This window comes from Nematostella vectensis, chromosome 1 (assembly GCF_932526225.1).
Source record: "Nematostella vectensis chromosome 1, jaNemVect1.1, whole genome shotgun sequence".
NCBI classification, from domain to species: domain Eukaryota; kingdom Metazoa; phylum Cnidaria; class Anthozoa; order Actiniaria; family Edwardsiidae; genus Nematostella; species Nematostella vectensis.
The window spans coordinates 20298131-20322239 of record NC_064034.1 but is presented as its reverse complement, the minus strand read 5'-3'; the positions used below and the strand labels follow the sequence as shown (position 1 = coordinate 20322239).

At 43.8% G+C, this 24109-nt stretch overlaps 1 protein-coding gene across 1 annotated transcript; it reads right to left on the bottom strand.

Moving 5' to 3' along the window:
* Window positions 1–1610: 1610 nt before the first annotated feature.
* Window positions 1611–23568, bottom strand: LOC5504936 (multiple PDZ domain protein). Its single transcript, XM_048728431.1, has 37 exons — window positions 23252–23568; window positions 22238–22835; window positions 21824–22067; window positions 21224–21364; window positions 20572–20754; window positions 18362–18458; window positions 18162–18253; window positions 17703–17880; window positions 17266–17358; window positions 16990–17063; window positions 16758–16830; window positions 16088–16182; window positions 15545–15719; window positions 14166–14332; window positions 13731–13905; window positions 13324–13494; window positions 12929–13108; window positions 12573–12729; window positions 11641–11679; window positions 11078–11233; window positions 10088–10343; window positions 9321–9467; window positions 7887–8133; window positions 7484–7561; window positions 6703–7214; window positions 6078–6182; window positions 5875–5949; window positions 5441–5798; window positions 4917–5068; window positions 4697–4780; window positions 4268–4385; window positions 4066–4141; window positions 3874–3904; window positions 3521–3637; window positions 2936–3083; window positions 2546–2651; window positions 1611–2021 (listed from the first exon to the last, which is right to left on the bottom strand). The coding sequence occupies exons 1-37, from the start codon at window positions 23265–23267 to the stop codon at window positions 1751–1753; spliced, it is 5985 nt and encodes a 1994-aa protein (XP_048584388.1). The 5' UTR covers window positions 23268–23568; the 3' UTR covers window positions 1611–1750.
* Between the last annotated feature and the right edge of the window lie 541 nt (window positions 23569–24109).

The following is a 24109-nucleotide window of genomic DNA, read 5'->3' as shown; positions in this document are numbered from 1 at the left end:
TGTGGCCTGGTTGCATGGGGTGTGAGGTGGGTTGTGAGCTGGTTGCATGGGGTGTGAGATGGGTTGTGAGCTGGTTGCATGTGGTGGAGGTGGGTTGTGAGCTGGTTGCATGGGGTGTGAGGTGGGTTGTGAGCTGGTTCAATGGGGTGGAGGTGGGTTGTGGCCTGGTTGCATTGGGTGTGAGGGTGGTTGTGGGCTGGTTGCATGGGGTGGAGGTGGGTTGTAGCCTGGTTGTATCGGGTGTGAGATGGGTTGTGGGCAGGTTGCATAGGGTTTAAGATAGGTTGTGGGCTGGTTTCTCAGGTCGTGAGGTGGGTTTAACACATTGACCCCTCAACCGGCCTGTACCGGCTTTGGGAAGTACCCACAACCCAAAAAATTCATAAATGCAAAATAAACACAACAAGATGAAGATACTCAGGCATCAGTCTAAGGGATAAATGGTCTTGAAGATATGCATCCAACCAAGGTGTTGGCATCTACTCTTAAGCCAAATAATAGCACAGGTTCTTTGACAAATCTCAAATCGAACAAGGAGAGAAAAGCAGAATCACCCCTCTCAATAAAACGCTCAAAATACCGCACAAGGGAGAGAGATCAGCAAAGACAGCTCAAGACAAAAATAGATACCTTTATTCTGACCCTCCAGGTACATTTCCATGGCCTCAAAACACAATGTCCACTCCTTGAAGGATTGTACAACCACGAAGATGTCTTTACGTATTGCAAAGCATTCTGGGAGATCCAGGGGAAAATTCACGAGGGGAGGGCCAGTCAACACTCCTCTCCCCAAAGTCAGATGTTTTTTTATAAGTTCTTTCACCCCGAAGCCAAACAAATCAATTCCAGGTCATACAGACTCAGAATAGCAGTGTAAACAATTTTGGAATCAATTTAGTTTCAGAAAAGACAGCATTTAGGAGAGCTGTGGTGATTCATTAGAAAATTATTTTCTCATCCAGGCAAAGCCAAACAAGACAAAATAAACATGAATCCACCTTTGCTTCCACCTTCAGCACTCAATTATGCCCCAAAAGACTTCATGATGTCCTGAGACACTCTCCTAATATGCTCATAGCTGTATTTTTGATGAAAAATACAAGCAACCATCAACTTGTGCTCGCTTTAGCACAACGACGAGGGATTAAAAGTGGGGACCGCAAAGCACTGTTGGAAAGCTTGGATACCGCTGACTAGGTGCAGGTGTGTTTGACTTTGACGGGCTGTATAAAACTCAGAATAGAGGTATCTGTTTTCAGTCTGCTTTTTGTAAATTCAGCTAAAAAAAAGCCAGGAGTCAATGGGTTAAAGAATGAAAATTATTCAATACATATTACATACACATTTATTCGTTTGCTAAAGCACAAACAATACCTAGTTGGTTCGTTATAAAAGGTGAGATAATATATTTATCTTCATCACTGCTTTTACTGAGCCCCTTGTACTATCGTTCCCCGAACTAATTTAACCCAAAATAAAAACAAACAAACAAAAACCAATACGACATCAAGCTAGTTCCTTGGCCAGAGTAGGCATTCAACTGTGGCAAGTACCGCTTTTGACTTATTTGTCAGCACAATATCAGTCCAAAATCAATTCGCGAGAAATCCTTTCCTCAAACAAAATTCTAATAAAATGGAGATACATCTCTCAAGTGGTATGTACAATGTGTCAATGTTTCCTTTATAATGTGTATCAAATTTCTCGAGCCTATCAGAATGCTTCTTCCTATATGGTGCTCTTTCAAGCCTTAATAGAGTACTGTGAGTATTATTTTTCCTCGGGTTTTCTTCAGTTGCGACACCGCGGACTCATGGGATACCCCTACAAGGCTTTGCCCGTTGACGGCGATGATCTGATCACCTCGCTTGAGCCTGCCGTCACGTGACGCGGCGCCTGTCGGGAAGACTGTCTTGACGTAGATGGGCAGGTCGCCATGGGGACTGCCATGCCCCCCAACGATACTAAACCCCAGTCCCTCGGGGCCCCGCTCCAGCTCGATGATTTTGGTCTGTAGAGGACTGGTGAGGAAAAGTGAGTCTGTTTAAAGTGCTGTAGCCAATATAGGAGTTGCGCTAAGAGATCACATGATCTTTCTGGGTGGCAAATTCAAAACAAAATAAGCAAACAAACAAAAACCAGAAAACAATGCGCCCGTCACATCAGAGAACGACAAAAAGTAAAATCTTTAAAGGAAACTAAACCCTTTCTGAAAAAAAATTCTGCTTTTTTTCGTAACCGCTGAAAAAGTTGCTTTTTGTTACTGTTATTTCGCCGCTATAAGCCTGAGCGCTCGTGATATCTTAGCGTAGGCTCCCTATTAAGGTTAAAAGAGGAGACCTAAGGTCTAAGTCTCGCTTATCCGAGTATGAGCTATAAAAGATGAATATCATTAGGAAACAAGCGCAAGAAAACGCAACTGCTTGATTTGATCGCGCTTGCGCTTGTGCAAGGCCGATTCTCACTTGTGTCGCGCTTGCATTCTGGTGAGAACCAACCTTTACGGTTATAGTCTTTTGGCAATACTCTCTCTAGATCCCCATACCTTTCGCTCTCCTCTTCGTCGTCTGATTGGCTCGGTGAGTCTTGCTGCACGGGGAGGGGTGGTGTCGCACGCTGGTTAGCTTCGGGTTCAGAGGGTATATCAAGATCTGCACGGCAAAAAATATTCAAATTTCATAAAATAACTATTTATTACAAAATAAGCCAAAGGGTGACGGACGTGGATTACATCAATAGAAGAAGAGAGGTTACGTGGCGTGCTAGTGATTAGAGGGTAATTGGGCGGGGTAGGGAGAGGTGTGGTAGCGTGCTCCTTCTGTCTGTCTGTCCGTCCGGGATGTGGAGGGGATGGGGAGGGAGGGGTGTAGTAGCGTGCTCCTTCTGTCCGTCCGGGATGTGGAGGGGATGGGGAGGGAGAAGTGTGGTTACATACCGTAGTTGACAGGAGGGAAGGAGTTCTCAATACTGCTTGTTGACTCGGCGCCAATCTGAAGCTGCGGTAGGCTGCTTAGTGACGAAGGCCGAGAGCTATTACCAGGCTTGAGCCTGGCAACGTTCAGTAAGACACGGCCAGTCGTCCTCTGCAACCAATAACAAACCGCGTCAACATACGAAATCTGAAACAACAAACCACATCAACACAGGAACTCTGAAACAACAAACCACATCAACACAGGAACTATGAAACAACAAACCACATTAACACAGGAACTATGAAACAACAAACCACATTAACACAGGAACTATGAAACAACAAACCACATTAACACAGGAACTATGAAACGAGAAACTACATCAACACAGAAACTCAAAAACAATAATCTGCCTGGGTGTCTTTTGGACGTCACGTGGGCGATCAACACAAAATGGTTTAAAGGCAGATGAAATGAACTCTCTGGTTTTGCCTTATATCTGCATTCTTTATACAGGCCCCTCTGTAAGAAGGCAGACCGGCTAGAAGAGGCTTCATTGTTTTAATTCAACACATTAAAGTTAGCAATGCTTACGGCTGACTAACCTTGAGGAGGCTGGCGGCCACGTCCTGTGTTGCGTTTCTCAGGTCTTCTCCGTTCACAGACAAGATCTGATCCCCGGGTACCAGCCGCCCATCCCTCTCTGCGACACCTCCTCGTACCTGCACACCAAACAACCAGCTTGGACAGGTGCGACTGATGGATCAACCCCAACAATAACCCTTGTCCTAGCCGAACCCTAGCCCTAGTCTTAACCCAACCCAACCCAACCCAACCCTAGCCCTAACCCAAACCTTACCCTAACCCTAACCCTAACTCTAACCCTAGACCTAGTCTTATCCCTTTCGGCGACCTCTTCTAGGACCTGAACCACAAAATGAACAATTCGAGAACTCACCACATCAGAGACAAAGACTCCCGTGTCATTTCTATAAAAGAAAAAAAACAAATACCATAAGCATAGATTGTAAAAAAACAACAACATATAATGGGAAATAGCGCCCAGGGTGTTGGTGTATCCAAGGTGTTGGGCGTAAAATGTCACGACCGGTCGAGCGCTCCTGGGTACAAGACTTAATACATCACCTACCTCCTGCCAACTATGCTCAACCCCAGGCCCTGACCGGGCACCTTCAGCAACTCCACATTCAAGTATTCAAACGCATCTAGAGAAAGATGGTGGTGTTAGTATGTTGCCGTGTGCAAGGTGATTTAGATTAATTATCCAACCTAATATATCTGAACTTCCAGAATGCGGCAGGCAGTGTGCCAAGAAAGTGGTCATAACTTACCTTCGTCCTTGTACTGAGACTCGTCCCGTAGTACTCTAAGCCTGACTATTGCTGGGGTCTGACGCAGCGCATTGATGGCCATGTCATGAGTGGCTTCCCTTAAATCACAGTTATTCACCTGAGCATCGTAAAAATAGATCGTAAAATTATAAACAAATTACGCAAATTCGATTGTGAAAATAATCTATTAAAAGTGGTCCCCCGCCCATAGCCCGCGGTCCTCTCTAGTGGACCTAGTATACTTACTTGAGGCACGCCCTACTCACCTCAAGTATCTGGTCTCCCGCCCATAGCCCGCGGTCCTTTCTAGTGGACCTAGTATACTTACTGAGGCACGCCCTACTCACCTCAAGTATCTGGTCTCCCGCCCATAGCCCGCGGTCCTCTCTAGTGGACCTAGTATACTTACTTGAGGCACGCCCTACTCACCTCAAGTATCTGGTCTCCTGCCCAAAGCCTGCCGTCCTTTGCAGCTGCTCCATCTTCGTACACTTCGTGAATAACGATTGTTCCCTGAGAGACAAATCAGTTACTACGACTTACAATAGAACTATAGTAAAAAATGTCCAACTACTTAACCGCTATCTGGCCTTTGTCATTCAAACAAATGGAATAGTACTTGGTGGTTTTTTATTGGTCAGTCCCCTACCAGCAAAGTATCCGCGCCGCCAACAATACTCAGTCCCAGGCCTGTTGATCCCTTGGGGATTTCTATCAGACACTCCTGACCGGGGATGATCGGGGTGGTTCGGGGGTCTGGTGCGGGATCATTTGGAGCGGTAGCCGTTACAGCAACTGACACTAAGAGAAAAGGCTTGATCTAAAAAAATGTCGACCAACTACTCCTTTTGCTATTGGTTACAATTGAAAGTACAACGGTTTATATGCAAGAATTACTTTCCACAAATGAAGCATGATACACTATTTACGATATTTGACGGAAAATATCAGTTACTCCCTTGAATTAGCCGATTGTGAAGTGGATTCTTTGAGTACTCGGAAGTGTGCGTCAAATCGAGCCGTTGTTCTGATGGAATGGTTAAAAACTCACCGAAATTTAAGCAGATTTAGTTCGATACTGAAATAAATATCTCATTTCCATAGGTTTTCTTATCGTACGAAACCTCACGCAAGTCGGATAAACGGAAAAGAAATGCTTCCTCCTTCCTATACCTGGCGTTGGTTCCTTTGCATTCACTGGCTTATCCCTGGCATCAGGCTGCCCTGGGGGTGAGGGTCGAGCAAGCACAGGCTGCGTTGGGGGTGAGGGTCGGGCAAGCACAGGCTGCGTTGGGGGTGAGGGTCTGGCAACCACAGGCTGCGCTGGGAGTGAGGGTCGGTCAAAGGCGGGCTGCGCTGGTGGTGAGGGTTGGGCCTGTACTGGTTGCCCAGGGGGCGAGGGACGAGACATAACAGCCTGTGCTGATGACGAGGTCGGAGTTGGCGCGGGCTGGGCTGGTTTGGTTGTAGGGTGACGTCTAGCGATCACTAGAGACACTTGCCCCTCAGTTCTCTTCAGAATACGAACCGCCTGCAGACAGAAAAGGGTAGAAGAAGGATGTCAGTGATGGATATTAAGTAGGTGTACCGGTCATTTCTAAGCTCACCTCTGCGTGGGAAAGACCGACTATGGCCTGGTCATCCACAGCGATAAGCTGGTCTCCCTTGCGCAACCTGCCGTCCTGAAATGATAACATAAATAAATGATAACGATAAATGATACAGATGAAATGATAACACTTCTACCTCCTGATGTTTCTATCTCTTGCAAAAGCCAATACAAACACACCAGCATAACAACCAAACTCACCTTAGCTGCCGAGCCTCCCTCAGTAACGCTTTTTACATAGATACCAGTTTCGCCTTCTCGGAAGCCCGGCCCTTCAACCACAGCAAACCCAAGACCAGTGGGTCCCTGATAAAAACACACGCTAAACTGTACGTGCATTGCTACAATACGCTCACGCTTTTCAAATGCAAAGACAAACGTTGAAGATTAAATATGAGAATTACAGGTCTGAGAAAGGCTACTGTCTATAGGGGAACGGCCATTTGATATTTGATATTTGACGGATTGAAAACGAAAATACCCCCCCCCCCCCCTAAAAATTAAGCGTTACCCTTAAAAAACACAATATAAAAGAGCAGCATTTAAAAAAACAAAAACGAAAAAACCAACCAAAAAAAACAATTGAGCAGGAAAACAATGCCCCCTTCTCCCTGTCCCCTTTCTCCTCCCTGTACCCATCCCCTTTTCCCTGTCCCCTTTCTCCTCCCTGTACTCGCTCCCTCCACCCTGTCCCCTCTCCTTCATGTACCTGCCCTCTTCTCCCTTGCCACCACTAATGGAAAATGTCTCCTCTTGCCACCATGCACTCCCCCTCACCTCTCCTATCAATCCACCAATGATCGTGTACTAGTTGTTACCACCGTACCTTAACAAAGTCGATGTATTCAACCAGCTGTCCACCCGACAGCTCAGCCAACAGAGTCGGCGATACCGTGACCGAGCCAGCCTGGGGACTAGACCTCTTCAAGCTGTCAGTGCTGCGTTCGGGCTTTGGCGCCACGGGGGGAGGGGTGCGGCGCGGCCCTGCTGCTACCTCCACCCCCCTGGGGGATATACTTGGCGTGCTCTCCGTGGTCTGGATGTTCGAGGGCTTGATGTCTGGTTCGGTAGAATGTGGCGATGCCTGCTGTCTCGTGCGGCTCAAGTACTCGGCGGCCTCACGTGATCGTCCCAGCGCAAGCTCCACGCTAGTGCCTGTGTTTTTCAGTACCGTGGAGGCCTGGTAGTGGGACATCCCTCGTACAGGGGTTCGGTTGACCTCGAGAATCTCGTCGGCTTGTTTGATGCGGCCATCTTGTTCAGCCGGTCCGCCGGGTTTGACGTCCACTATGAAGATACGATTGACGGCGACGCCCTTCCCTCCAGCGATACTCAGACCTGAAAACGTTACGCTATGATATGTCACACTAACACATATCGCTATGTCACGCAATGATAAGGCTTTTCACGCTAGAACAGTAACGCTTTGTCACGTAATGATAAGACAAGTCACTTAAACACAACAACGCTATGTCACGCCTCAATAAGTCAAGACGCTAACAGTAACACCAAAGTAACGCCATATAAAGTCACGCTTTCCCAGTAATGCTCTGTCTCTACAGGTCATGCGTTAATACAAAAGTAACGCCGTATGTAGTCACGCTTACCCAGTCCAGTGTTACCCTTGGATAGGCTCACTAACAGGTGCTCTCCCGTAACATCCGGGTACTTGGCCTGTAGCTCTCCTGGAAGCACAAGAGAGTAAGAGTAAAGGAAGGTTTATCTTTTACAATGTTGTTCTTGCCTCGAGTCTATCTGGTGCTGTGTGAACGTTACCTATGCCATTAGTAGATGGTTTTAATCAGGCCCTTTAATAGGTACAATGAAAAAAGTTGGTATACACCTTTTCAAAATTTCAAAATTTGTCGTCATTGCAAATGTCAAATGCCAATTGTCAGGGAACCTATAATGCAAACAGCATAACACTACGAATTCTGTTTGCTCATCAGAGAGAAAGGTGGGCTTTCTTTGGGTATTTTGGTGGACTACGCGCCACTACGCGACACTCACGTATCCTATCCTCGTAGGAAGGCATCTCGCTGTGGTCTGGAGCCGACACGTTAGCTTCAATGGTTTGCTCCTTATGAGGCGCGGTCTGCTCAAGTGATGGGAAGTCACGTGATGAGGAGTCACGTGGTGGGGAGTCCAGGTTCTTGGCCGAGATGGGGATATCCTTGTGTAAGTCATCTCGCGCTGTGATTGGCTGGCTGGGTTCGTAACTCGTGCGAGCATTGATGGTGGTCACGGGACCTTCGAACTGCAAAGAAAAGATAAGCACTTTTGTAACGATTTTCAATATACAGTTTTAAAAGACTTAATTCCATGGAGATCATTTCAGCGCCGACCAAATTACAGCATTCTGTTAGTTATCAGTCGCTAGTCGATGTGGCGGCTGCTATGGCATTGAGACTCGGTTTCAAATATTCATGTATATATTTCTCCCAGTTCTCCTTCGCAACACTATTACGAGATAAATATCACATGCTATAAAAACTTTTTAGAATACTTATGAACTCTGTACTCGCCTTGTAGTTATTTTTCTTTTTCGAGATAAATGTCACAAGCTCTTAAAACGTTTTAGCACACTTAGGGGCATTAATGAACTCTAGGCGTAATTAATATGTTCGAAACTCTTTAACGAAACTGTTCAACAGTTGGGAAACTTGTAGTTTTGGGAAGACAAGAATAAATCTGGTAAATACCTGGTAGAGCGAATCACTAAACCTGTGAGCTTTGGACCTACGGAATCTGAAAGGCATGTTGGCTGTATTCTGGTGTGAAGGCGTTAAGGCATAGTTACGAGTTCGGAAAAACATCTGTTACACCTCGCCCGACCTCGCCAGACACGTAACACGGTATAACAGACACCTTAATCACTCAAGCCCGCTATGCCATTAGAGAAATATGTCTAGTACTTGATCAACCAATATAATTATACTGAAAAGATGGAACGAATCCTTTCGTCAATTGAGTATGTTTGTTATTCTTGAACAAATCTGCAGCGATTGTATAAAAATAAAAAGGAATTCGTCGCGAAAGGAGGATAATACGCGGTTAAAGTCTTTGTTCTCGAGCTAACCACAATCGAGTGTCCAATGAATAATATATGAAGAGGCATCTCTAACTGGATCCTTAAAAACTCATCAGGTATGCCTGATATGAACAATATTTAGAAATCGGAGAGTAATAACAACGATGCAGGCGCTTGCTACTTCACAAGATACTATTTTCATTCGCATAAACACAAAATGATAATAGCAACGGCAACAACAATAATAATTTAATTATCCTACAAACATGGGTGCAAACAACACGCACACACACACACATTAATATAAACCACTGTTTTCGCCAACAGCTCAACGTTTCGGGCAATATTTGAGCATCTTGCCATCAACCATGATTGTTTGCAATGGCAGGTTAAGTGTCCGCTATCGTACTTACACTGCTAGGACTACCCATTGTGTCCAAAGACAAAGGATCTTCCTTGTCCTGGATAGTCCGGATCACAAATCGGACAGGACTTCGAGCTCGTCGGATCACTTCCGCAGCTTCCTCGTGAGAGGCGTTACGGAGGTCGTGACCGTCGACCTTTGCGGGTAGAACACAATAATCAGGTCAAATTTTACAGTATCAATTGCAATAAGGTCGTTCTACTATATTTGTTAGCATTTTATTTCCACAATCAATACATTTAGTAAAGGGAGGAGGAAAGAAGAGAGGAAATAAAGCCTCCCTCCACACACATATTTCCACCCCCTCCGCCCCACACTTACCCCCTTCCCTCCCTGCCCCCCCCCCCCCCCCCCCGACAACTCTAACACACAGTAAGGAAGATAACTAAAACAATACGGCATACGCGAAACGCTGGCGTATACAGGAATAGGAGGAACTGGGAGGAACTGACTGGAAGGAAAGGAGGGGAGGGGAGCATTTGAGGTGCTGTTGGCAGTTGGCTCTGTTACGCCAGTCCCTCTAACCACTGGGTTTGGGGTTCGATTCCCATTTCCCGACGTGAGTTGAGTTAGTTGGTTCATTCCTTTATTCCAAAGGAATTTTCATCGGGTTCTATCTAAGCTGCGTTCCGTGGTCAGACATGAGTCCAATGGTGGCTGCCTGAGGAACTTCTCCTAAATTCGACTCGTCCACGTTTTATCTGCACTCTCGTAATTCAGCGTTCCGGCTGCAAGGGGGGTATTTGATTTATCTACCTCTAGGATCTGGTCTCCGGCCTTAAGCTCGCCGAGTCGGGCCACCGAACTATTCTCCAGCACATGTCTGACGTGAACACCCTGCCGCTGACCACGCTTGTTGCCCGCAATACTAATACCCAGGCCCACCTCGGGCTCCCGTCGTAGCTCCACAACACGAAGTCCGCTTTCGGTCTCTACAAAAGGCACGTCGAACGGCGTCAGGAACGCGGGGCTGTCTTCACGAGTTGACGCTTCCTGCTTATCAATGGAAACCCTGATGAGAGAGGGAATGAGTTCTTTAAGCATTCGTCACAAGATACGCGGGTCTCCCTTTATCTCCCTGTCTACAGCCCATTTCGTCCTCCATCACCATCACGTGGTATTCTACCGCACTCCCCTTTCCTATCGTGTAGATACCTTATCGAAATGTCACGGGGTCCTTCTACGGCACGTGGTACAAAACAGACCATGTCTACCCCTCATTTTCTATCGTGTAGATACTTCACCTGAAACTCGCCGAGTCTTCCTCCATATCCTTCACATGATGGTTACCATACCTACTGGCCCTACACGTGTCTTATCTGCCTGTCTATCCCTCATTTTCTATCGTGTAGATACCTTATCTGAATGTCACGGGTTCTATCTCCGGCACGTGGTGTTGCGAACAGACCATGTCTTCCCGTTCTTTCCTATCGTGTAGATATTCTACCTGGTAGTTGCCGGGTCTTCCTCTATCTCCGGCACGTGATGTTACGAGCTGATCATGTCTAACCCTTTCCCACAAATTAATATCGTGTAGATATTCTACCTGGTAGTTGCCGGGTCTTCCTCTATCTCCGGCACGTGATGTTACGGGCTGATCATGTCTAACCCTTCCCCACAAATTGCTATCGTGTAGATATTCTATCTGGTAGTTGCCGGGTCTTCCTCTATCTCCGGCACGTGCTGCGAGCTGATCATGTCTAACCCTTCACCTATCTAACCCTTGCTATCGTGTAGATATTCTACCTGGTAGTTGCCGGGTCTTCCTCTATCTCCGGCACGTGCTGCGAGCTGGTGGACTGGAGCGAGAGTTGAGATGACGAACAGCTGTCATCTATGAACGAGGTTGGCGAATGAACTCTGTTCCTCACGTCTGTGTGTGTGCCCTCAATAAACGTGAACCTACAAACATAATCAATTCCAATATTACCGGAATCAAATACCAAAATAAATCGTGGTACCGTCATCGCTGGCACCGTGGTCCACGCACAGAAAATGAATAAAAGCGATCACAAAAAGTTGTTGTGGTGGCCATTTTTCGTTGACATCCATATTGCTTGAACCACTCGAGTATATTTTAAAAATTCGCGAGGAAAGACATAAAAGCCTTTATGACCAAGGGATAATCGCATGTAAATAAGTCGTTCCTCTTCTTCAATAAAACGAGGGAACACTCTAACACAGCTTATTCGCTCCATTGTGTTTTTTCAACATTCATGAAATTCGAAATTGTTTGTTGCCAGACAGGGAATTCTGCAATTGCTTCTCGATTTTCTCTGGGACAAGAAGCATTAACGGTATTCACTTACACAATGTCTTTCTGCAGAGATTGTTTTCGAAGCACGGCCCTGTAAGAGAAAAAGTATTTTTGAGCAGCTCTTAAACATTAAGGTAAAAGTTTAGCGTGTCCTGTAAATACCGAAATAAATGATTCCTCCATTACCGGACAATTCCCCGACTCCTGCCGTATACAAGGTGGTTGCACTGTTGGACATCCTAGTTAGTCTGGATAGCTGGATAGCTCAATCAAGCTCTCCTACCTTGCCGCATGTCTGGATAGCCCAATCAAGCTTTCCTACCTTGCCGCATGTCTGGATAGCCCAATCAAGCTTTCCTACCTTGCCGCATGTCTGGATAGCCCAATCAAGCTCTCCTACCTTGCCGCATGTCTGGATAGCCCAATCAAGCTTTCCTACCTTGCCGCATGTCTGGATAGCCCAATCAAGCTCTCCTACCTTCCCGCATGTCTGGATAGCCCAATCAAGCTTTCCTACCTTGCCGCATGTCTGGATAGCCCAATCAAGCTCTCCTACCTTGCCGCATGTCTGGATAGCCCAATCAAGCTCTCCTACCTTGCCGCATGTCTGGATAGCCCAATCAAGCTTCCCTACCTTGCCGCATGTCTGGATAGCCCAATCAAGCTCTCCTACCTTCCCGCATGTCTGGATAGCCCAATCAAGCTCTCCTACCTTGCCGCATGTCTGGATAGCCAATCAAGCTCTCCTACCTTCCCGCATGTCTGGATAGCCCAATCAAGCTCTCCTACCTTGCCGCATGTCTGGATAGCCCAATCAAGCTCTCCTACCTTGCCGCATGTCTGGATAGCCCAATCAAGCTTTCCTACCTTGCCGCATGTCTGGATAGCCCAATCAAGCTTTCCTACCTTGCCGCATGTCTGGATAGCCCAATCAAGCTTTCCTACCTTGCCGCATGTCTGGATAGCCCAATCAAGCTCTCCTACCTTGCCGCATGTCGGGATAGCCCAATCAAGCTCTCGTCATTGACAGCTACGATGTGGTCCCCAACACCAATACGTCCATCAATCGCGATGGCACCGCCCCTCATGACTGACGTCACCACACAGCCGGACCCGTCCTCGTCGCCCTTTAGTGATACACCTAGAGAGACAACAAGTTTGCCGATCATATCCCGATAATTCTCCGAGTTCGCCTATGGTATCCAAAAAAAACCACAGAGTTCGCCTATAATATCCAGAAAACCCACCCAGTTCGCCGATCATACCCTGATAACTCAACAAGTTCGCAGGTCATATCTCCATAACTCAACAACCCCACCGATCATATCCCGAGAACTCACCGAGTTTACCGACCATTTGTCGTCTGATCGTAATTGTTTGCATCCGGGACTTGACTGAGTCCGGGAGGTTGTCCAGGTCTAGCGAGTCACCCGAGAAGAGTAATGGCGGCCCAAAGTCGAACTTTGAGGATTGCTCGCTCGTGACCATCGAATCTGTGTCACTATCTTTGCCGTTATTTTCTGATGAAATAAATTTAATCGAACAGACAGTTTAAATAGCTAACGCTCGAAACGACAGCACAACTACTCTGTTTCACAGAGACGTACAACATACTTTTTTTAACATTGTTTTGATTTATGGCTTGTCTCCACCCCGCCTATGCAGAATATCTACTTTTTCCACAGCTTTTTTGTAGCATTTCTAATACTACCGATATTTTCTATCCGTCGCGTACCGATATTGTCCATCAGACTTATGTCGGCTTTGCCAGGTCTCGACTCATTGTCCAGGTCAAATGTCGGTAGAAAGGGTCGTTTGGTGTCAGGCAGCGACTCGCCCTGGTTGCTATCCTCCTCGTAGTCATCAGGGACAGGGATGGGTTTGGCCACTCCGATGATCACGTTACCTGTAAACAAAAATGTCAATCAAACATGTTAATCAAAACAGGGACGGACTTGGCCACACTGATGATCACAAAGAGAAAAAATAACTAAAGAAGAGCCTACAATATATGGCTTAATTCATGAAGGATGTTTTATCTTTATGGCTAAAAAAATCACTTGTCCTAATTTAACCTGTTTTTCAAAGTCTGGATACACCTGTTTCGAAAGGTTGCACGCAAGAAAAAATTTGATGTCTTACCCCTGTTTGTGCCTTTGAGCGTCTGTACGGCAAAGTCAAGCGATGCATGCTCTAAGTTGACTTCATTAACAGACATGAGTCGGTCCCCAGGATGGAGACTGCCATCCTGTTCTGCCACACCTCCATGCACAAGACTTCGGATCACAATTACTGTCTTCTCGGGGTTTGACGGGTCCTAATAACAGAGTACACCCATGTGATAACCAACCACACCCATAAGATAACCAAACACACCCATAAGATAACCAACCACACCCATAAGATAACCAAACACACCCATAAGATAACCAAACACACCCATAAGATAACCAAACACACCCATAAGATAACCAATTATTATTATTATTATTGTTATTGTTGTTGTTGTTATTATTATTAACCCATCAGATAATTATTAATAATTAGTTGCAACTATCCATACACAACTTCAAATACCTGGTAATCTAGGATGCTAAAGCCCAGGCCTTTATCCGCCTTTTCCAGCTCCACATATTCTATCTTGTTTGACCACATTGACTGGTCACTAACAGACTTCTGGCGGCGGGAGGATGATGGACTGGGGCCAGTACCCACAGGCGCATCAATAGTAGAGCTGACATCATCTATACAGGGTACATACGGAATAAACATACAAACATATGATTACTTAGTGAGGGCTAACCTCATCTATACAAGGTACAAACGGAAGAAACATACATACATATGATTACTTTGTGAGGGCTAACCTCATCTATACAAGGTACATACGGAATAAACATACAAACATATGATTACTTAGTGAGGGCTAACCTCATCTATACAAGGTACAAACGGAAGAAACATACATACATATGATTACTTTGTGAGGGCTAACCTCATCTATACAGGGTACATACGGAATAAACATACAAACATATGATTACTTAGTGAGGGCTAACCTCATCTATACAAGGTACAAACGGAAGAAACATACATACATATGATTACTTAGTGAAGGTTAACCTCATCTATACAAGGTACATACAGAATAAACATACAAACATATGATTACTTAGTGAAGGCTAACCTCATCTATACAGGGTACATACGGAATAAACATACAAACATATGATTACTTAGTGAAGGTTAACCTCATCTATACAGGGTACATACGGAATAAACATACAAACATATGATTAATTAGTGAAGGCTAACCTCATCTATACAAGGTACATACGGAATAAACATGCATACATATGATTACTTTGTGAGGGCTAACCTCATCTATACAAGGTACATATGGAATAAACATACAAACATATGATTACTTAGTGAAGGCTAACCTCATCTATACAGGGTACATACGGAATAAACATACAAACATATGATTACTTAGTGAGGGCTAACCTCATCTATACAGGGTACATACAGAATAAACATACAAACGTATGATTACTTAAGTGAGGGCTAACCTCATCTGTACAGGGTACATACGGAATAAACATACAAACATATGATTACTTAGCGAGGGATGGCCTCATCTATACAAGACACATGTGGAATTTGATTACTTAGCGAGGGATGGCCTCATCTTTACAAGGCACATGTGGAATTTGATTACTTAGCGAGGGATGGCCTCATCTTTACAAGGCACATGTGGAATACGATAACTTATAAAGGGATGGCCTCATCTATACAAGACACATGTGGAATTTGATTACTTAGCGAGGGATGGCCTCATCTTTACAAGGCGTATGGAATATTATAATTCAATGCAAAAAATACATATAATATTTTAATCAATTCTCATGGCAATAGCAAACATTTTCATCACAGTGTCCCACAGTCTGACTTACCTAGCTGAACCGTTGGCAAGCTCTCGACCTCTGACTGACTCATGGTGACTGATGTCTCTGGTTCTTCTGGGTAATCTTTCTTCCTGGCTACTACCAGTCTGAACTCCATGGGAAGTGACTGGATTAAAGTCACTACTTCATTGTGACCGAGATCCAACACTCCAACACCATTAACCTGTTGGTGGGAAAATGCTTGTTGATAAAACAACATACAGTATGGAGTGAGAAATCCTTATACAGCAAAAGAACTAACAATGTATAGTTCTACTAGATAACAAAAGAAACAGCTGTTTACCCTAAAAATAGAAAAGAATACAGAATAGCTGTAGAATAACTAGGTGGAATAACAGGACTTAGGGATCAGGGAAATAACTCAACACAAAGTTGATCTGGAATGTTTTCACCTCCTTGAGGTGATGTTGCTAGCATTAGTCCTTATGATTCGTAAAAAAATATTTTGAGGGGGGTACAAGTCCCCCTGTCCCCCCTCCCCCCTGCTATGGCCCTTTCTATCTGTGGGCGGCTGACACATGGTTCACAGACCTCGATCAAGTGATCTCCAGACTGTATGATGCCATTCTTGCCAACAGGGCCTTCAGGGTTGACTGCATGTATCCTATGCCATGGCATTGAGCCATCTATACACAAGAAAATACATAGGGAATAATTAGATCATGCCAGTGAAGTATTTACATACATTGCTATACACACTTTGAGCCATCTATACACAAGAAAATACATAGGGAATAATTAGATCATGCCAGTGAAGTATTTACATACATTGCTATACACACTTTGAGCCATCTATACACAAGAAAATACATAGGGAATAATTAGATCATGCCAGTGAAGTATTTACATACATTGCTATATACACTTTACCAAAAGCCCAAAACCAGAACAAACTTCACACATTGTTTAAGAAATGGTACTGTTAACTTTGTTAGGAGAGCATGAAGGAGAGAATGAATTTTGATTAACCAATCCTTTGTTTTTCTTTCCTTTTCAGAGTTTTTATTAAGTTTTAGAGTAGGTAGGTGGAAGTTATTTTATTTTATTAGTTCAAATTACACTTAAATCATTCTTTTAGAAGCTGGCACTCAGAGGAAAATAGCTGGTGGTTCCACTGGCGGACGGGTCCTAATGAAACCCCTGCAAAAAAATTCAATATAATGACTGCAAAGAGCATAAAATGACAGCTTACTCTACTAACCTAGAGGATACTGAGTGCCTTCAAGACTGATCCCAAGTCCACCAGCTGGACTAAACTTAGTCATCTCAGCCACCTAAAGAACAGAGATATTACAGGGGTTGTTATTACACAATGTCTTCTGTGGACAAAAGTGGGATAAATTTTGTGGAACAAAAAATGTTACAAAAATGTAGAAATAACCAAAACTACAGTATACATCCTCCCTTTTATAGAAAGGTTATTTGGAACTTACCAGTATCTCCATATTATCACCAATTATGGTCTGATAGTGTTGTTTTACCGCTTCTGTGTCCAGGGTCTGGAGTTCTGGGACAAAATATAACAATATTTTAACTTATGAAGTATTAAGTAAAGAATATTAATAATAGAATACTGTAGGTTGTCAAAACCACCCCTATCTATCCAGCTGCCACTAGATGTAGTCTTTTAGTTAAATTCATAGTGTTGCATCTTGCAAAAATCGATCTAGTGCAGCTGTAGTTGTGTTGACTAAATAAACTCTACAAACCTCTTTGCAACTCCGCTTCAGCCTTAGCATCTGCTGATTCCACTGCAATTGATTTCTCAGGCTGGATGACAACCGGAGTAACTGACCTAGGACCTGTATGCACAAACCAACAGATTAGAACACATGAATTAAATTGGTATTAAACTTCTTAAAATATGTACTATAAAAAATATCTTGACACATGCCTTGTGGGTGGAGTATTGACTACTATTCAGCATGTATTGACTACTATTCAGCATGTATTGACTACTATTCAGCATGTATTGACTACTATTCAGCATGTATTGACTACTATTCAGCATGTATTGACTACTATTCAGCATGTATTGACTACTATTCAGCATGTATTGACTACTATTCAAATGTGACGTTAGCCCCCTCCCTGGTGGTTGGACCGTTGACTAAAACTGCTTAGTAGGGTGCTGTCTAGTACTTACTATGCGAAGATTGAGGTGTTTGCCTTCCTGGTGAGAGGGGTGTCGATTGTGGTGTTTCTGGCCTGCTATGCTTGCCGGGGATATGCCGTGCGACCTTCAAACTAACAACTGGCCCAGTTTGCTTCAGGATTTCGACAGCTTCACCATTGTTCTTCCCATGAAGGCTAACACTACCAACCTAGATAAAAACAGTTTGCAATAAAATCATATTGAACATAGAAGATCTGTTATAAGCCTAGAAATATTTCTAGGCTTATAACAGATCTGCTACGTACCTAGAATTATTTCTAGGCTTAGAACAGATCTGCTATGTACCTGGACTATTTGATCAATAATCCTACTCTTCCAATATTTCTAGGCTTATAACAGATCTGCTACGTACAGTACCTGGATTATTTGATCAATAACCCTACTCTTCCAATATTTCTAGGCTTATAACAGATCTGCTACGTACAGTACCTGGATTATTTGATCGTTGACCCTCAGCCTGCCATCAAGTGCAGCAGTGCTCCCGTGTGCTATGCTTTTGATAAATATCCCTGCAAGCTCATCTGTAGACAATACATATGGAGTAATATGTGATTCAATATTCTATTTAGTGATGAAGAATATACAGTGACTCTAACACAATAAATAAAATAAAGAAGAGGTGGGAATACCTGAATTAGCTTCACCGATGTATCCAGCAATGGTTATTCCCAGGCCCCGGGTTCCTTTGACCAAATCAACATTAAATAACTCCACATCTTCCTCGCCCTACAGCAAATACAAACAAGGAGTTATTTAGTAATAAATTTACATAATTTACATAAAATGCATGTAAATTGGCAGCCAAGACAACACAAGTATTGGTAGCCAAGACAACACAAGCATTACTAGCCAAGACAAAACAAGCATCGGTAGCCAAGACAACACAAGCATTGGTAGCCAAGACAACACAAGCATTGGTAGCCAAGACAACACAAGCATTACTAGCCAAGACAACACAAGCCATTTTAGCCAAGACAACACAAGCATTACTAGCCAAGACAACACAAGCATTGGTAGCCAAGCAACACAAGCATTGGTAGCCAAGACAACACAAGCATTACTAGCCAAGACAACACAAGCATTGGTAGCCAAGACAACCCAAGCATTACTAGTCAAGACAACACAAGCATCACTAGCCAAGACAACACAAGCATTGGTAGCCAAGACAACACAAGCATTACTAGCCAAGACAACACAAGCATTACTAGCCAAGACAACACAAGCATTGGTAGCCAAGACAACACAAGCATTGGTAGCCAAGACAACACAAGCATTGGTAGCCAAGACAACACAAGCATTGGTAGCCAAGACAACACAAGCATTGGTAGCCAAGACAACACAAGCATTACTAGCCAAGACAACACAAGCATTGGTAGCCAAGACAACACAAGCATTGGTAGCCAAGACAACACAAGCATCACTAGCCAAGACAACACAAGCATTGGTAGCCAAGACAACCCAAGCATTACTAGTCAAGACAACACAAGCATCACTAGCCAAGACAACACAAGCATTGGTAGCCAAGACAACACAAGCATTACTAGCCAAGACAACACAAGCATTACTAGCCAAGACAACACAAGCATTGGTAGCCAAGACAACACAAGCATTACTAGCCAAGACAACACAAGCATTGGTAGCCAAGACAACACAAGCATTACTAGCCAAGACAACACAAGCATTGGTAGCCAAGACAACACAAGCATTACTAGCCAAGACAACACAAGCATTGGTAGCCAAGACAACACAAGCATTGGTAGCCAAGACAACACAAGCATCACTAGCCAAGACAACACAAGCATTGGTAGCCAAGACAACACAAGCATTGGTAGCCAAGACAACACAAGCATTGGTAGCCAAGACAACACAAGCATTGGTAGCCAAGACAACACAAGCATTGGTAGCCAAGACAACACAAGCATTGGTAGCCAAGACAACACAAGCATTGGTAGCCAAGACAACACAAGCATCACTAGCCAAGACAACACAAGCATTGGTAGCCAAGACAACACAAGCATTGGTAGCCAAGACAACACAAGCATCACTATCCAGAACAGCACAAGCATCGCTGGCCAAAATCACCCAGCACTGCTGGCCCAGCAATGTTGGTGCTGTTTGTACACCATGTCACAAGGCACTACATTTCCTTTGCTCTTGTGGTCAACCAAGTGAAGGAGTAACAGCAATGCTGGTTAATGTTGGAGCTGTTGACACTTGCTTTTTAATCACCTGGTATACTGGTATTTCTATGATCCAAATTTCACAAGTAAAGATCCATAAAATCCATAAAAGTATTTTATAGATTTTATCTGATTATTAACTATACCCTTGGCCTCAAGATTATCATGACTTTTATAAAGAAACAAATTGCGTCTTTGCGTGTCTGTTGGTTGAGAGTTGAGTGGGATGACATACCGCTTGGATGTCTTTGAGTGTCTGTTGGTTGAGAGTTGAGTGGCATGACATACCGCTTGGATGTCTTTGAGTGTCTGTTGGTTGAGAGTTGAGTGGCATGACATACCGCTTGGATGTCCTTGTGTGTCTGTTGGTTGAGAGTTGAGTGGCATGACATACCGCTTGGATGTCTTTGTGTGTCTGTTGGTTGAGAGTTGAGTGGCATGACATACCGCTTGGATGTCTTTGAGTGTCTGTTGGTTGAGAGTTGAGTGGCATGACATACCGCTTGGATGTCCTTGTGTGTCTGTTGGTTGAGAGTTGAGTGGCATGACATACCGCTTGGATGTCTTTGAGTGTCTGTTGGTTGAGAGTTGAGTGGCATGACATACCGCTTGGATGTCTTTGAGTGTCTGTTGGTTGAGAGTTGAGTGGGATGACATACCGCTTCCTGTGGCACCGCCTGTGGGGGGTCCTGAAGGGGCTCATTCTCCACCAGGCGGGATATGACGAGTCTGACGTGGGACCCTGCATCGCGCAGCACCTGTGCCACCTGCTCACTCCCCATGCCGCCGACATTCACGTCTCCTATCTGCATAATCTGGTCATGCTCCTGTAGACGACCATCCTATGGCATATAATTTGATGAAGTTTCCTTCGCTTAGTAAAAGCAGTGGCATACTTCCAGACAGAGCAAAAAATGGCATAAAATTTTCCAATTCTCAATATATAAGCTCAAGATTCCGCATACAAGGAGTTCCTCTGACCAAACGCTTAATTCCAAATTTTAAAGAAATTTAGAAGATATAAAATTTAGATATAAGCAAGCAAAGTTGGCTTAATTTTTGATCAGAGCCCGACTTCTCCCTAAAAACGAGGAGAATTCATACTTTAAACATTTGAAAATTGCACTTCAAGCCTCATATCTCGAAGACGATCCATTACAGAAAAACACTTTTTGATATGTTGGTTTATATAACATAAGTAAACTCTATGCAAAAATTCAAGTTTACCGAAGTTAACCAGACCTTACTTTGGGAAAACTTGCCATTTTTTGCTCTGTCATACTTCCATAAATTTGAATGTAAAAAGCCCACCTTGTCAGCTACCCCTCCAGGGAGGATAGTCTTGATTGACACTCCAGAGCTCCGCCCTCCAATAATGCCAAATCCAAGACCTGTTCCATCATTGTGTAGGTCTATTGTCTCAATTTGCCTCCAGTGGGTTCCATCGTCAGCCTGGAATTATACAGTTGGTAGTTTCATTACATCAACATTTCACAGCTCAACAATTCTGCACTTTTCTAACAGTCATACATTTAAATTCAATTTTTCAAAGGCATTGCTTACTTTCATCAACTAATTTTATATTTTTACAACTACAACTTTACAACTTTATTGGAGCGAAAGTCTCTGTCAGAACAAAGCCTCTTTTTCTCCGACTTCCTAAAGCTTGAAATGTCCGAAGAACTACTCTGTTTATATGGCTTCAAGCTAATGCTGATTTATTCCCCTAACAGTTAGGGACATACATGCCAGCTTAATCAAATCAAGAAAATAATGAAGCTTTTATTTGAGGAGGGGACATAAAAAAGGGAGACAATTTACTGTGAATATCATTAATGAAAAAGTAAAAAAAAAATCATTTTTTCAAAGTTTGTTACAAATGCACCCCCTTTTGGAAATACAGATACTTACTGGGATGGTGGTCGATGCATCGGAGACCAAGCTGACATTAGACGGAGTTCTGGATATCACAGAACTGGCACCAGATGTGGTGCGTGACGTCCCTGTCCTGGGAATACCACCTCGTGCAACTATCAATTCTACCTCCCCCCTGGTCTTCTGGAGCAAGACAATGGCTTCCTCGTGAGATATACCACTGTCTAGCTGCTGCCCATCAATAGACAGGATCTGGTCACTCTCCCGTAGGCGACCATCCCTGGGATAAAAAAGCATAGCATTTAGTGAAACAATAGCCGGATGCGACCATCCCTGGTATAATAAAGCAAAACACTCAGTGAAAGAGACAATAGTAAAGAACTACTTCATCTGAAGCCAAAAAAGTGCAGCATTTTGTGAGAGAGACAATAAAAGCTGTCCTGAACATACCTCCCAGCAACACCTTCTTCTTGAATCTCCTGGATAAAGATACCAAGCTCTCCTCGATTCTCACTTTTCAGTCCAACAACACTGAATCCCAGCCCTCCTTGGCCAGGCTTATTAAGAACAACCGTCTCCACCTCACGTCCCTGTGCAAGCCCTTCAATCTTTGCCTGAAATGCTTCGTCTTCCCCGTACTTGGATTTACTCAGTTCTTCAAGCAACTGTTCCCTGTTTTCTTCAGTATAGTCTTGTCCATCAGGAAACACATGCATGTCAGGTTCGGATTCAAGTGACAGGACACCCCGTTGGGAAAGAGGTGTGCCAACATCCACTTCTTGATCCACACTCTCCTCAAACGGGACCCCTTGGGGGAAGATCAATTCCCCATTTGGAGCAAAGTCAAAACCCTTGATGTTTTCATAAGACGTTCTGTGGTACTGTGTGTTTAGTTCTCTTAGAGACTGTTGCACTGCTAGTAGCTGATGGAATAGAGGGCTTTTCAGCATGGCCTTGATTCGCTCCAGATCCTCACCATTGTCGTAATCGCCCTGTGATTCAAGCTTTCTTTGGAAGCCATCAAGAATCTGCACAACTCGCGATGTCTCTGCAATTTAAGGTGCATAACTTGAACGCAAAAATTCAACTACAGTGTAGCCATTTAAACAACGATGGATAATAACAAACAAATATTCTTTAACTTGATAAGAAACGAAAACATCAAAGGGTTGAAAATTAGGAGTACTCCAACCAAAATTGTATGCATACAAACAAAGTAAAATCAAAATATAGAAGAAAATAAGAAATACTCTTTACCATGTAGCATTTTAGTAGTCGAATAAATCGGCTAATAGTATCACCGATGACATCGAGATTTAGGAATTCGCCATATTATTGTGATATGATAAACGTGCACGAAATGATTACTTACTATTCAAAACCAGTCTTCAAAAGGTTCTAGCAACATATACATAAATACATTAAGGCTATTTATAATGCGCATATGAAGAGAGGCGTTCTTACCTTCTAATCCAGGCATGGCTTCGGTGTTTCTGCTCTACAGGTTTTTGTTGTTTTGCGGTAGAAATTATTTTAACCTGCAACTTTCAAGTGGACTTTCGAATGGCCTGAACGAACAACTTTAAAGATTTTAGGAATTAATACATAAAAATAACATCACATTCTACACCGTCCTGCTAGACAATAGGCATAAACTCTTGCTGAACCGCATTTGTGATCTTTTTTTAAGTATTTCACGAAGGAATCACCGAAATTCCAAGCAAATACCACACGATTTTGAGATATGTTGAGCATGTAAATACGGAAAGATACGAGACGCTAGTTACCAGTCTTTCCGGATAACAACAGCCAACCCGTTATTGCCTCCGTGGGAATTTTTTTTTTATCTGGATGAGGTTCTATCCTCCTTGATTTCATTTTTTTAAATCTTTTTTTACTATGTACTGTTTTTTTGCCTGTTTAACGGACCTTCCCGTGCCCAGGGTTACAAAACTTTCTTTTTTAACAAGCGGTAAAAATATGCGTTAGAGACATTTGAAGCGCGAGCAAAGACCGCCGTATCTCCGAACATGGAGACCTTCCATTCCAAGTCGTAATACAAGCAGATAGCCAGGTTTTTTTCGACGGGGAACGTGCAGGGGTAGATATTCTCCAATAGGAAAAGACCGCTTTGCGGTTAAGAAGGGGTGGAGGGGCGGGGTCGAGGGGGTTTAAGGAGATGGGCGGGGTCGAGGGGGTTTAAGGAAATGGGCGGGGGCTAGTACACTACTGGGTATGTATCGCCGGACCCAATTCAACTGAACCTCCCGCTCAAAATTCTAGATATTGGTAACACATACAGTTGCCAGCAGATGAGTCAAT

Coding starts and splice junctions, on each gene's coding strand:
- LOC5504936 (XM_048728431.1), bottom strand. Junction 13,495..13,730: donor GCTCAAAGGCACAAACAGGG/GTAAGACATCAA, acceptor TTTTGTTTACAG/GTAACGTGATCATCGGAGTG. Junction 5,799..5,874: donor TCGGTCTTTCCCACGCAGAG/GTGAGCTTAGAA, acceptor TTCTGTCTGCAG/GCGGTTCGTATTCTGAAGAG.